The following is a 14,588-nucleotide window of genomic DNA, read 5'->3' as shown; positions in this document are numbered from 1 at the left end:
TACCATCTCTTTTCAACAGGTTAGGCTTGCTCCAAAAACTTTTCCAATTGTCTATGAATTCTACATTATTTTGCGGACACCACTCAGACAGCCAGCGATTCAGTGAGGCCAATCTACTAACTATCTCATCACTCCTGCGAACAGGAAGAGGGCCAGAGCAAATTACAGTGCCTGACATCATACTTGCGAGTTCACACACCTCTTTAATATTAATTTTGGTGATCTCCGACTGGCGGAGTCGAACATCATTAGTGCCGACATGAATAATGACCTTAGAGAATTTACGATTAGCATTAGCCAGCACTTTTAAATTTGCTTTGATGTCAGGCGCTCTGGCTCCCGGCAAACATGTGACTATGGTTGCTGGTGTCTCTATTTTCACGTTCCGTGTGATCGAATCACCAATTACCAGGGCACAATCAACAGAATTCTCAGTGGGTGTTTCACTGAGTGGGGCAAATCGATTTGTTATGGGAATCGGAACGGAAGAGTGGTTCTTTGATCCGCGACTAGAACGATCTCTGACAGTCACCCATCTGCCCTGCTGCACGGGCTCTACTTCAGCCGGAACCGTGTCATGTAAAGAGTTCACTATGCTAGGCGCATCCAAAACACTATCTAAAGATCTAGCATTCTTACCATCCTCAATTAAAGTTTGGATGCGTGTCTCTAGTTCTGAAATCTTCTCCGTCAGCCTGACTGTCTCCTTGCATTTATCACATATAAATCCTATATTGCTATCGGAGAAGGCTATACTAAACATATGACATGTGACACAGGTGACAATAACAGGACAAGACATTACTCACCGTGTTTGTTGACTGATTCTTACTTACCTGGACTTATGAACTCAAAGGCGCGGGCGCGCGAGAGAAAATAAATAAATAAATAAATCGCACGGGGTGTGCGTTAACAGGCTAACGTTAGCGAGTTAGCGTGCTGTGTTAACAATAACGGAAGCTAGAGATGTAAGGTTAATCTCAGATGTTGGGTAAGCTGTATTTAGTAGTATAAACAACTAGAAATGATAGTAAATGATAAATGATGGCTCAAAACAGAAAGAAATACGAGGCTCAGGCGGAGCTTACAACCTCGAAGCAAGCAAACACACAGCAGGCAGCGAGGCAGACAGGAGCAATCGATCAGCGATCCAGACAGGATTCCAGGATTCCACAGTAATTGTGGATCTGATCAAGCAGGTTAGGACACCCTGCCAAGGACCCACGTGCATGTAAGTTCAGCTTTGTATTAGAAAGATGTGGGCAAAGTGTCACCATGGTTTTCTTTTCTTTTTTTTCAAACCAGGAATTAGGGGTGGGCGAGATGACCAACATGTTATATCACTATATGTGTAATTGTATTTCACAATGATTATATATATATATATATATATATGTCACATTATAGTAATTTTTTGCTTTAAATAATATCAAAAGTTTGATACCATAGACATTTCATAATTTTTGTCACCAATGTCAAAAATAATACTAGCCAAACTAAATTAAAAAACCCACAAGCTTACTGAAGACATGTAAACAATCAGTGATAAAATAAGAACAAATAAACTAATTATAAGCAATAGGACAAAAAAAGAACTAAAATAGACCTACATGAAAAAATTCAAGCGTTAAATAAGAAATGATACATAAATTGTAAATGTATAAAAAAAAAAACCTGCGTGGTCACCACTGTGAAAATTAAATATAAATTTTTTCTTATTAAAGTTACAAAAATTGATTTAGTCAAGAGCAGGTAGTGATTTTCTCTCTTTTGTTTGATTAACATGAATGACAGATAGCAGGAATATTAGGCTGCTGTCACTTTAAGAGTTGACCGGATCCAATATACTGTTACACATGCGTTTTCTTTTCTCAACTGTTTACGTTCACTTAAGGCATAAATTACTGTATATAGGATACTTGCAAAGACAGGCATTTTGACTAGTGGTAGACCGATATGGGTTTTTTGATGGACGATGCCGATATCTTAGAGAGCAGGGTGGCCGATATAAAGCCGATATTTATATATATTTTTTATATATTTATATTTATATATATATATATATATATATATATATATATATATACACTCACCGGCCACATTATTAGGTACCCCATGCTAGTAACGGGTTGGACCCCCTTTTGGCTTCAGAACTGCCTCAATTCTTCGTGGCATAGATTCAACAAGGTGCTGGAAGCATTCCTCAGGGAGTTTGGTCCATATTGACATGATGGCATCACACAGTTGCCGCAGATTTGTCGGCTGCACATCCATGATGCGAATCTCCCGTTCCACCACATCCCAAAGATGCTCTATTGGGTTGAGATCTGGTGACTGTGGAGGCCATTTTAGTACAGTGAACTCATTGTCATGTTCAAGAAACCAATTTGAAATGATTAGAGCTTTGTGACATGGTGGAAGTAGCCATCAGAGGATGGGTACATGGTGGCCATAAAGGGATGGACATGGTCAGAAACAATGCTCAGGTAGGCCGTGGCATTTAAACGATGCCCAATTGGCACTAAGGGGCCTAAAGTGTGCCAGGAAAACATCCCCCACACCATTACACCACCACCACCAGCCTGCACAGTGGTAACAAGGCATGATGGTTCCATGTTCTCATTCTGTTTACGCCAAATTCTGACTCTAACATCTGAATGTCTCAACAGAAATCGAGACTCATCAGACCAGGCAACATTTTTCCAGTCTTCAACTGTTCAATTTTGGTGAGCTCTTGCAAATTGTAGCCTCTTTTTCCTATTTGTAGTGGAGATGAGTGGTACCCGGTGGAGTCTTCTGCTGTTGTAGCCCATCCGCCTCAAGGTTGTGCGTGTTGTGGCTTCACAAATGCTTTGCTGCATACCTCGGTTGTAACGAGTGGTTATTTCAGTCACTGTTGCCCTTCTATCAGCTCGAACCAGTCTGGCCATTCTCCTCTGACCTCTGGCATCAACAAGGCATTTCCGCCCACAGAACTGCCGCTCACTGGATGTTTTTTCTTTTTCGGACCATTCTCTGTAAACCCTAGAGATGGTTGTGCGTGAAAATCCCAGTAGATTAGCAGTTTCTGAAATACTCAGACCAGCCCTTCTGGCACCAACAATCATGCCACGTTCAAAGTCACTCAAATCACCTTTCTTCCCCATACTGATGCTCGGTTTGAACTGCAGGAGATTGTCTTGACCATGTCTACATGCCTAAATGCACTGAGTTGCCGCCATGTGATTGGCTGCTTAGAAATTAAGTGTTAACGAGCAGTTGGACAGGTGTACCTAATAAAGTGGCCGGTGAGTGTATATATACATATATACATACTGTACATTAGGGGTGACCCCGAATAGTCGGAAGATTCGATGCTTCGATAGGAGGAGCCTGATTCGACTACCAATCTCACGGTCGAATCTTCGCAGATGTGTCATTAAACGAGGATTATGTCATTTTGGCTATATGAGTGTGCTCAATGTCTGATTTCACATAGAACTACTGGTTTTCTGTCAATACGTTAATATACAGCCTATTATGATAATGCTGTCAATAAAAATGTGCAAAGAAAGAAGCTTTTAATAAATAATTTTTAACGTGCGTGCAGCGTGAATAAATCCAAACACCCCGTGACAGATTTAAGTTTCACTTTCGATCCGTGACCGACAGAGGAGCGTCTTGTCGGCAGGGATTTAAATCTTTAAAAATGTCTGGGATAAGAAAATCTAAAGATGCACACCATCAGAAAGGATATTCTCCAAGGCTGGATTTAGCATCAGGAAAACCATGATCGCACTTCTGCCGGCCAACGTTAACAGGTTGGTTTTCCTCGGGACGTTCTAAAACGCTTAAAAGCTTTTAAAACGCTTAAATGGCACTTTTACGTGCTTAATGTATGTACACAGTAGGCTACACACCTTAAGAAACCATTCTATGTGCAGTTAAGCAGATGAACCCAGAATATGAACGCAACGCGTTTCTCAGATAGAAAGTCACGTAAAGCTTTTTCTTTAACGGTTTTCTATGGGAGGAAAATGCTTAACGTAGCCCATATTATAAAACGCATTGCGTTCATATTCTGGGCTCATCTGCTTTTCTCTAGGCTATAGTATGCTTTATTAATAAGGTGTGTACAGAATTTGATCTTTTAATATAACAGTTTTAGGACAAAGCCGTTAAGCGTTTTTCACGTTAAGCGTTTTAGAATGTATTTTATCTGCGCACACAATTTGAAAAGACTCAAACGGACACAGGCCGAGTGAAAGACTGGATTTTGTTTTTTCGATCAGGTACAAGTGATTTCAAAACATTTCAGCCGGTTCTAATTTGATTTTTGGATACTGTGAACACGTTTAGCTAAAAAGACTCCAGTTTAGCGTTTATTGTTGTTTCTGCAGTTAAAAAGACAAAGTTGACAATCCTGGCCATACTTTCGTTATTTTAATAATTTCTTTATTTTTATTTTATTAATTGATCACTCAGGGTGATCTAATTTAACTATTTGTGACTTGTGTTTTGAATATTTGTTCCCCTGCACTTTAGGCATTTGCACACATTTGTTCTGCTTCTTGTGACTTGATTCTGACTTATTTCGTTTTGTATTTTTATTTATTATAAATGTATATTGTGTTCTTAATTGTTGATTATTTTTCAGTGCATCGATGTTGCGCTGTAGGCCTACTTAGATCATGCTCGTACAGGCAATTCAGCCAATTTAATTTGATTTGCATGTGAAATTTGCAGTGTGGCCTTTCTGCAGTTATTTGTTATTTCTTAGTTTTATTGATCCAAAATGTTTTTATACATTTTCTTCTATATCTTTGTGTGATGTTCTGTAGATCGCGGCTTTAAAATGTTAAAGCCCCGCCCCCTCCCCAACACCACACACATGATTCGACTATTAGTCGACTATAGGCAGGACTTGACAAATCTGATTCGACTATGAAAATCCTTAGTCGGGGACACCCCTACTGTACATACACACACACACATTATATATACTCTATATATTTATGTCAATCAATATTAAATAAATTAGAGAAAAGAAATCTTTAAAATAAACATGCTTAGGCCCTATACTTTAGATGGCAACTTCTTGAATCTGCATTCCTATTACAGTATTTTTCACAAAAATTAATAAAGTAATTGTTTAAAAATATGTGAATAAAAAGGAAACACTCAGTAATCTGGTAATTTCATGCGCACTGATAATCATATTTTTTCAAATAAAGACTTTTTTTGACTTTTACATAGCACACAGTGAAAACGATATGAATATGACACAGTGGGCAACTGGATATAGCACAGCATATTTTAAAATTAAGGATTTAAAGTTTTTCGATCGCGCGACGTGTCTCCTGTGAAGCTGATCTTCTGTTTGCATTCACTCACTTACACGGACCGTCACTCGCAGTGGCACGTTTATGCCGGCTACAAATGCACACTTCACAAGATATCACAGCTGGATTTGATTAAATCTGCAAGGTTTGTGAAATTAAATGTTTATTAGATATTCAGAGATTTGTTTAAATGATGTTAGCGAATTTGCTAAAGAGCTAACTTGCATTGCTGCTTGTTGTGAATGTGATCAAGCACAATGCAAGGTCTCTTTCCTCTGTTTCTCACATTTAAGGTCATAAGGCCCTTTTCACAAGATGTAAAATATGTCTTTGATGTCCCAAGAGTGTGTATGTGAAGTTTTAGCTCAAAATACCCCACAGATATTATTTTTATATAGCATGTTAAAGTTGTCACTTTTTGAGGCTGAGCAAAAACGCACCGTTTTGTGTCTGCTCACAGCACAGAGGGTGGAGCTTCAACAGCGTGTGCCATTTTACCTCACACAGACATGCACTTAAAATTTCAAAAACTTTTAGCCTTTTATGTTCAAACCGGAGTCAGATGACGTCAACGAAGTCAATGATGGAGAGACTCAAGAAGTGACAACATGTAGATTGCAACAGGACATTGAATGGTTAGTTGATGAATTTATGTAGCTGATGTGTAGTTATATTCTAGTCATTGATTAGCATATTCTGTCTTGATAATCTATAAATCGTGTTCAGGGTTTAAATTCTAGGGTTGGTGATGTCACTAACCCGGGAGGAATGTTGTGTAGTCCCTTTTGTTGTAGTCCTTAAAAAGCAATTTCTTTAAAAGCAAATATCTCCCTTTGCTTTGAACTTAGAGCATTGTAACTTTGCAGATGTTGTTTATGCTCCAACAGCAACATTACACACTAACTAAAGTTAGAAAAGTGAAATCATAATCAACCACCCCTTTAATGCTGACATCATTAACATGGAATCTGTAGAATTGTGAAATTTGTTTTAACAAACTGTAAAGTATATTCTTTTTACTTCTAGAATTTTCTCATTGTTATAATGTTTATTTTATTGGAATTAAGATATATGTAGTCCAGCTTTTCACAAACAGAGTGACAGCATCACGTTCTTGTGGAAAAAAGTTTAACATCCTCAATCTTTCAGGGTCATTTGTATGGGGTCTGGTTGTTTTCAGAAGTTTTGCATCTATAGCCCAGTTCTGTGGATGTTATTAATTTATTTGTTTATTTTTGGAACAATCCTAGTCTCTACTGTGTGAACCAGTGGTCCAGTTTGGCAATAGGTAGTATCTAACTGCTGAACACTACTAATTGCTTACTACAAAATCAACATAATGACAGGAAGATTTTAATCGATGAAGTAAGGCATTTAAACAGTCAGGGAAGGGGCGTGTCCTTTTAAGGCGTGGCTCCTGTAGTGCTGCAGTGTTCTGCTGCAGTCCCTCCTTCTTTGCTCCAACGCACACGTAGCCTACATGTACAGCATTTTGTTCATTTGCACATGAAGTCTAAACAAACATACAGTGAGCAGATTCTTATTGATTTTTGTAATTGAGCCTTGTTTTGGGCTCGGTCAGTGAAGGTTACTGAAAACTGAATAAAATATAAGCCTGTTTTACTGAAAAAGTTTCACAAATTTGGGACCATAATATGTGACATTTTAACATGACATCACGTGGCTTTTTTTTTCAAGAATGAAAGAATAAACAACAAGAATTAAACTTATTATCAGGAAAATATATATATTTTTGTGTGTGTGGAATAAGTAGTAATTTTTAATATTGTACTGTCAGTGATCCATTCAGCTCTCTTCAGTGTGTTTATTTGTGTGCATGTGTGGATGAGAAAGAGAGAGACATTGCTGGAAATGCTGGGATAACTGCATTTTACTCTCCACGTCCCACCTGACTGTGCATTACCATGCACTGCACTGCTCGGTGCTTAAAAAAATTCCTGCTGTGAGCCAGAGCTGATCTGGAGCTATTTGTAATCAACTAGTTCTAGGCTTCTACAATTTGCAAAAAACAGGATAGCTCTTTCGAGAAAAGTCATGTTGTGAAATGGCAAAACTTGTAGAGCAGTAGAATATAAAGTCTATTTTTGGATCAGGGGTTGTTTTCGTGTGGAACTAACCTCAGCAAAATATTTTTTTGCCTAACTTCTAGGTAAACACTGTGTCCAAATATATGGGTTTGCATGTGATTTAAAAAAAATATCAAATTTCCTTGCTTACAGCTGTAGAAGTGTAGCCTGACTGCGTCAGACTTCGTACTTCCGCTCCATTTCAGTTCGCTTCTGTACTCGGTCTAAGTAGACATCGACATGTCTCTCAGTTTTCCTCCGGCCTGAAAACAGCCGGCCAATCAACGAACAGAGGGCGGGCTGAGAGCCGTGACGTAGACGCTAAGCACCGAGTTTAAGATTGTATTTAAGGTTAGGGAAATCGAAAACGACCGAGGATATGGAGACACGGGATGCAATATTCTCTGTTGTGGAGAATATTCCCGGCATTTGCAAGCTGAACCCCGAACAAGAAGAGTGTTTGTTAAACATTTTGAATGGAGGTGATGTTGTTGCCCTACTCCCGACAGGTTTTGGGAAAAGTTTAATTTATCAACTATTACCGATCGTCAGCGAGAAACTGGGCAGGCCAAAGGCCGGCAAGGCTATAGTTGTGATTGTGTCCCCCTTGGTTGCACTCATGGAGGATCAGGTTCAAGAGGCAGCAAAACTCGGTCAGCCATGTTCACTCCGGTATTTCGCTTGATGGTTTCGTTTTTGCATCATACATGTGTTTACAGTGGAAGTTCGATGCGGCTGAGCTGGCGAATAACACACATCATAACCAAACGTTATGTGATTGGCTTACGGGTAACCAGTGATTTTATACTTCAGACAAGAATTTTTTCTCTATAAAACGATATCAAGAGTTCGATAATGTTTATGCGCCAAAACTGGAACGAAACTCATTTGAACCGCGCGTGCCTCCCGGACTGTTTTTCCGCTCGGCTCAAAGTCCAAACGGCAGCGCGAGCTCACTAGAGCAGACGCGTTTACTCTAATCGGCCTCGGTCACGAGATCCAGTGAGAAGCGCTTGAATTCAGCGAAGAACACAAATATCTCAGTGATTTAGGCCTTGTCCACACGGACACGGGTATTTTTATAACCGGAGTTTTTCCTACAGCGTTTTAAAAAAAAATCCCGTCCACACATGCTCGGTCTCCGTCTACATGAAAACGCAAAAACACGCTATCAACCACGGTCAAGAGCATGCCACGCCAGCAGGCGGCGATATAAACCTTAACCGCAAAGCCACGTTGGCCAATCAGAAGCGCAAATCCGACGTCAAACCAAGGGGGTAATCCATCGACCGGAAGTTGAAGCCGGCCGGGTGCCGCCATGTTGTAGCAGAACTTCACTTGCGTTAGCATTTCCATTGACTCCCATTCATTTTGGCGTCACTTTGACAGCGAATAACTTTACATCTGAGGCGTTTAAAGACTCCATTTGTCCATTATTTATTTCTAAAGAAACACGACAATGTATAAAGGGCTCCATTACCTTCTATGTTTCATTATGGCCCCGTAGAAACAGATTTAGTAAAAATAGGCTAACGATTGCGTCATAACCACTCGACTCTCTGTCGCGCTGTACAGAAATTACCGTACAGACAGGAGGAGAAGCTCGCAGGCAATCGGGGGGACGCCCCGTCAAGGGAGAAGCCCATAGATAATGAGTCCATAAAAGCAACGGAATACTTACTCCTGCTCACTCACGCCAAAGAACTCTTTGCTCAAGTTCCCCGTCTCTGCAAGATTAACGTTGGCGATTTTTACGCACAGCTACTAGAAGATTAACGTCTGTCAGACAGGTTGCTCACATCATCAAGCTTAGTTTGAGTCGGTTTGAGTCTGCGCGTCAGGAACGGAAGTGCTCAAAAATCGCTAAAAATGGGCTTCAACTGTCTCAACTGAGTTCCAATGAGATGGCTCTGTCCACTTCTTATACTGTCTAAGCGTCAAACACAGCGGATAACGGCGCACACTCTGACGTCGCAAGGCAAAAACCCCGGTTTCACTGTCTACACGACAACACTGTAACCGGCGTTTCTGAAAATCCTCACCCTGGCAGGGGTTTTCGAAAATGTTCGGTTTCAGTGCGTTTTCGTGTGGACGAACGGTCGAACCGCGTAAAAAGTCACGGTTATAAAAATACCCGTGTCCGTGTGGACAGGGCCTTAAACCAGTTTAAAGGCAGATGAAACAAACAGTGCTGACGAACAGTAGAAACGATACGGTCAGAAAGCTTTTCCGTCTACAAATTCCCATAATTACCATGGATTTACTATAACGTTAGCCTAGTATATTAACTGCACCATGAAATGTGGGATATACATATTGAAGTGTATTATATTATTAATATAGACAATGTATTAAAGGACTAATGGAATATAATTACAGTATTTAATGTATTTAGGCTATACTGTTTTTCATACATTTCATGAAGAAACGTGCCATCAAAGTCAGGCAACACAAACCTGTTCAAGACTTGAAACAATATCCCCCATTAGCACATGCAGAAACTAAGAAATTAATTTTCCAATAAAGATATTCATGTTGTTAAGGAAAAATGACACATGTTTGAATGTTCTACCTCAGATTTGTGAAATGTTCACCTGTTTGGCAATGGTTTGTCATGATATGTTCTGACAATAAAGAGTAGTTTAAAAACACAATTAATGCTCTGGTTTCTACAACTTTCAGTTAGGAGCAAAAATCTGCCTTTAAACTTGAAAGAAATAAAGATTTGACATTTATCGTGATAATTATTGATACTGACTGATATATTATCGTGATATTGTTAAGTGTTGTTCCTGTGTTATTGATACTTAGGAAAAGGGAGCCTTCAGTTTGTTACTCTTAAGAAAATGGAACCTTTAAATAATGAAACTTATTACTTTTAATGAAAGTCAATAAAAAAAAAAGACTTTTGAAAGGAAGTTACTTTTCGTAATTCGTGTAGGTCATAAATTTAAATCATAATGGTCATAAAAAGGTCTTAAAAAGTCTTAAATTTGATTGACTAAACCCTGCAGAAACCCTATCTAAATTATTTGTAAAGAACACCATTGTCACTCAGTCACTCTTTCTAGTGTTCTCACCCCACACTTCATGAACAGAAGGATGTAGCATAGATCAAATGGGTATTAATAGTATCCTACCCTACCCTCACAAGAGACAGTATGAGCCCAAGCCTGATATGAATCACAGCTATATTATTTTACTATGGAGGTAAACTAACGGCATTTTAATTAAATTGAATTTGAATTAAATTGGTTTGATGAGTCAGAGTAAAACTGGTCCCATTTGGAGTCTGTAATGTGAAAATATCTCTGGAATAAATGCTACAGATGCTTAAACAATGAGATCAGATCCATGTCCCCTGAGATTTTTCTGGATGGCAGCTCATCAGGACACAGCATGAATCCTGAATACATGATCGCAAAAAGAAGGTTGCAATGTCCCATCTGTCTTTTGTCTTACGACATCTTTCCTTTGTTTCTCTCATTCTGTCTCTTTCTCACCCCTGACTCAGCGGTGGGGGTGGGGCTAACCCTATAGATTGCCCAATAAGACAATGGGCAATCCCTGTACTGTGGCTTTGTTATAGATGACCATTTCAGCACATTGATCAATAAACACGTTTCCCCTGTGTCACAATTTCAGATTTAAATAAATGTAAGCTCTAAAATGGACAAAACTAATCTCTTTTATAAAATGCATTCTTTTTCAGATGTTTCAACAAATTTAGTTTAGTTGTTTTTCTATTGTATTAGATGTAGTCTCAAAGGTTTAATTTTAAGCTACCTTTTGGTTTTTGTCAACTATATATTCTCCTGACCTATTCAGAATACTTTTCAAATGTTCAATATTTTTTTTTTTGTGTTTCACCTCATCTCTCTTTCTCTTTGGTTCTTAATGCATTTTGTCTGTTCTTTACAAAAAACTGAGATACTACATTCTTTCTTTTTGTTGTTGTTGCTTAATCTGTTTATTAAACTTTTACAATAACAGGATACAGGTACAAGAAAATAGGGGAAAATATTATTCCCACTCCAGCCCTAACCCCACACTCAAAGGGGAAAAAAACAGTGTATAACTATAGAGTGCATGTTAAGCATTTGCAAATATTAAGTATACAGTATATAGACAGGTGTTTAGACATACATGCACACAAAATCATACACGTCTCAACAGATTCGAGCCACCATCATGATAACATCTTATTGTTTAAATTGACAGGATGTAGAAGTAGTACTAGAAAATTCAGAAAAAAAAAGATAATGAATGGGTCCCCGGTCTGAAAATATACTAGTGTTGCCTTTAATCGTATACCTGATTTTTTTTTTCAAAATGAATATTGCATCTCGGAGCCAGTTGTCAAAAGATTGAGGGAAATTTTGTTTCCATAACAGGAGAATGTGGTGTCTAGCCAGTAATGTTAGGAAGGCAAAAGTGTTTGCAGTATGTCCGGATAGGCCATTGACATTTGGGGAGAGTCCAAAAAGTGCAACCAGAGGACAAGGCACAATCTGTTTCTTTGAAACTGAGTAGAAGTAATTAAAAATTGATAGTCAGAAAGAAGTTATTGATGGGCATAACAAAAAACATATGTATTAAATCAGCCGGGGCCTGATGGCAATGATCACGAAGGGGATCAATACCCTATTTACCCAGTTAAATTTTTTTGCTAGCATCACTTTTGTCCAATAAACACAATGAATAAATTTTAATTGAAGGAGGAGTATGGACACGGAGCAGGATCTGGTTCCAAGTCTCTTCTTCAAATGTAAGCTCTTTACCACTGCTGTTTAATAAAGGACAGAGAGGAGGTGGTGATGGAAGAGATCAGTCTGTATAAAGTGGACAATGTACCCCTTTTGCCTAGGGCTTCAAGAATATGACATATCTGGGATTTTAGTGGGCGATTCGGAAAGTCAGGGAATTAATTTTTATCAAATTATACTACATTCTAATTTTGTCTCATGGGGAGGGGTTGATATGGGAAACCTCTGAAAAAGACCACCATCTTTCAGAATTAAGTACATTTTGAACCTGTATAAATGATTTATACCTGTTATAAGATTAATTTTTTTTGATTAAATACTTTTTGAGTTGAATTTGGTTAAATTTGGCCTTTATTAGAGTGGGTCAGTAACAGGATCTCAAGGATGCCCCAATTAACAGATAGAGCTGTCCTGGATCCAGATTTAGTGTTTAACCCAGTAATTGCAGATTTTCTCATGTTCATGTATTACACATATACTTGGTCAGATTGTTATTTGTTGCGTTGTTTCTACCATAGTTTTATGATTTTGACAACCAATGAAATGAAATATTTCCAGATCAGCAGATATTGTAAAGAACAATTTAAACTGATATTCAGACCTAATAGAAAATGACACTATTCAGTGTCTCATGAATAGACGATAGATTAAAATGATTTCAGTAAATCCGAATCTGATGTTCCAAAACTAGACTGACTTTTTTAAATATCCAAAGCATGTTTATGAGCATTGAGCAAATGTACATCAGGTCAGAAATATCTAAACTCGTCTTGATACATAGACCCTGTCCAAAATGGAAACCTAAGCCCTCACAATCTTCCTCTGAGTCCACACTTTCGTGACATGACGCTGCTTTGACTTTCTGGTAGAAGTCTGCTGCGTAGTTTGCGAGCACTTGCGAGCCCGGCTAAAGTGCGCATTGCCTATTAGCCGCAAAGGGGGCGCTCGTGATCTCCCTTCTGAAACCTAAAATGACAAATGGGACATCCCACGGTCTTGTGAACTTGAGCATGCAAGTCCATAAGACTGCAAGTGCACATGAAGTGTGCCATTTAGGACAGGGCCAGAGGTCATGGATCAGCAGTCGTCTTTTCTTTTTTTTTTTGCGGTCATGCTGTGTTTCTGTTTTGATTAGGAGAGTGAAGAGTCAAATGGAAATAAAGTTAAAGCGGTTGGACTTCTTTGAGATATTGCTATTTTTCAACTGCTCACACACACTCTCTCTCTCTCTCTCTCTCTCTCTCACTCTCACTCTCTCTCTCTCTCTCTCTCTCTCTCTCTCTCTCTCTCTCTCTCTCTCTCTCTCTCTCTCTCTCTCTCTCTCTCTCTCTCTCTCTCTCTCTCTCTCTCTCTCTCTCTCTCTCTCTCTCTCTCTCTCTCTCTCTCTCTCTCTCTCTCTCTCGATTCTGTAGCTCAAACTTGAAGATCGGTCTATTGTGCCTAGAGACTTTGTCCGGCGAATGAATTCAAATGTAAGTTGTATTTTTATCACTTGTGTTTAAGGACAAAACAATGTACAGAATAATAGAGAGAGTGTCTCAGAGGCTTGGACTTTACTAGAATGCCTAGAACTACTAAAAAGTCCAGTTATGTAGAAAGGATTGTAGTATAGACGTCTTCAAAAAATTTTTTTTATGATGACAGTATCACTACTTGAAGGTGTGCTGTGGTTATTAATTTGTTCTTTGAATCCTGCAGGATAAACAGTGTGGCATTGTGACTAACATAAACACCAAATGTGCAGTGAAACTTGTAGGAACCAACTGTGTTCTATATCCTGTAAATAGCAAAGACCTGCAGCACGTCTGGGTGAGTAAAAAAAGAAAGAAATTTCAGCAGGTGTTATATAGTGGTCTATATGGGTTTTCAGTTTTAATAGATTATTAATGAAAATTATAATAAATGCAAAAACTAACAATGAAGAAATATTTCTGTAAATTAAAATGGGAGTTTGGAAATGTGTACTACATTATTAACTATATAGAAATGTCTTTTAGTTTCATTTTCATTTTGAATGGTCTTTTTTTAATTCACATATAAATGCATACAAAGAGCACATTACAGTACATATGGTAAACAGGGAAGCTTGTGCTTGCTTCACACCCTTGAACAAACCTCCTTAGTTCTCTTGCAGCATGCATGTTTGAGCTTCCATGCATACCATATGGGATGAGCTCTATGTCTAATTTATATGCTTATGTGTCAATATTTTTTTAGATGTCAATTAAAGCCTAAATTAAATTTGTTATCTTGGTAACGGGAGGTTGCACAATGTCCTAAATGTAGGGAATGCTAATAATTGTGTTAGCTGAGGAGGAAAAAGATTATTCTTGTAGAGGGAACATTGTCATAAGGGATTAAAAATGAAAACTCTACTGACACTCAATAACTAATATTAATAGTAATTTCAATAA

General features: G+C 38.4%; 1 protein-coding gene across 1 annotated transcript in view; it reads left to right on the top strand.

Moving 5' to 3' along the window:
• The window catches only part of ube2o (ubiquitin-conjugating enzyme E2O), a 61,301-nt gene that overhangs the window by 6,720 nt on the left and 39,993 nt on the right, over positions 1 to 14,588 (top strand). Inside the window, exons 2-3 of the mRNA XM_056246118.1 lie at positions 13,587 to 13,646; positions 13,873 to 13,983. Of these exons, the coding sequence (XP_056102093.1) occupies positions 13,587 to 13,646; positions 13,873 to 13,983 (171 nt within the window). The remainder of the gene's footprint in view (positions 1 to 13,586; positions 13,647 to 13,872; positions 13,984 to 14,588) is intronic.

Source organism: Rhinichthys klamathensis, unplaced genomic scaffold (assembly GCF_029890125.1).
Source record: "Rhinichthys klamathensis goyatoka isolate OS25496 unplaced genomic scaffold, OSU_Roscu_1.1 h1tg000036l_1, whole genome shotgun sequence".
Lineage (NCBI taxonomy): Eukaryota > Metazoa > Chordata > Actinopteri > Cypriniformes > Leuciscidae > Rhinichthys > Rhinichthys klamathensis.
Note: the sequence above shows the minus strand (reverse complement) of the source record. Positions and strands in the feature narration are given on the sequence as shown.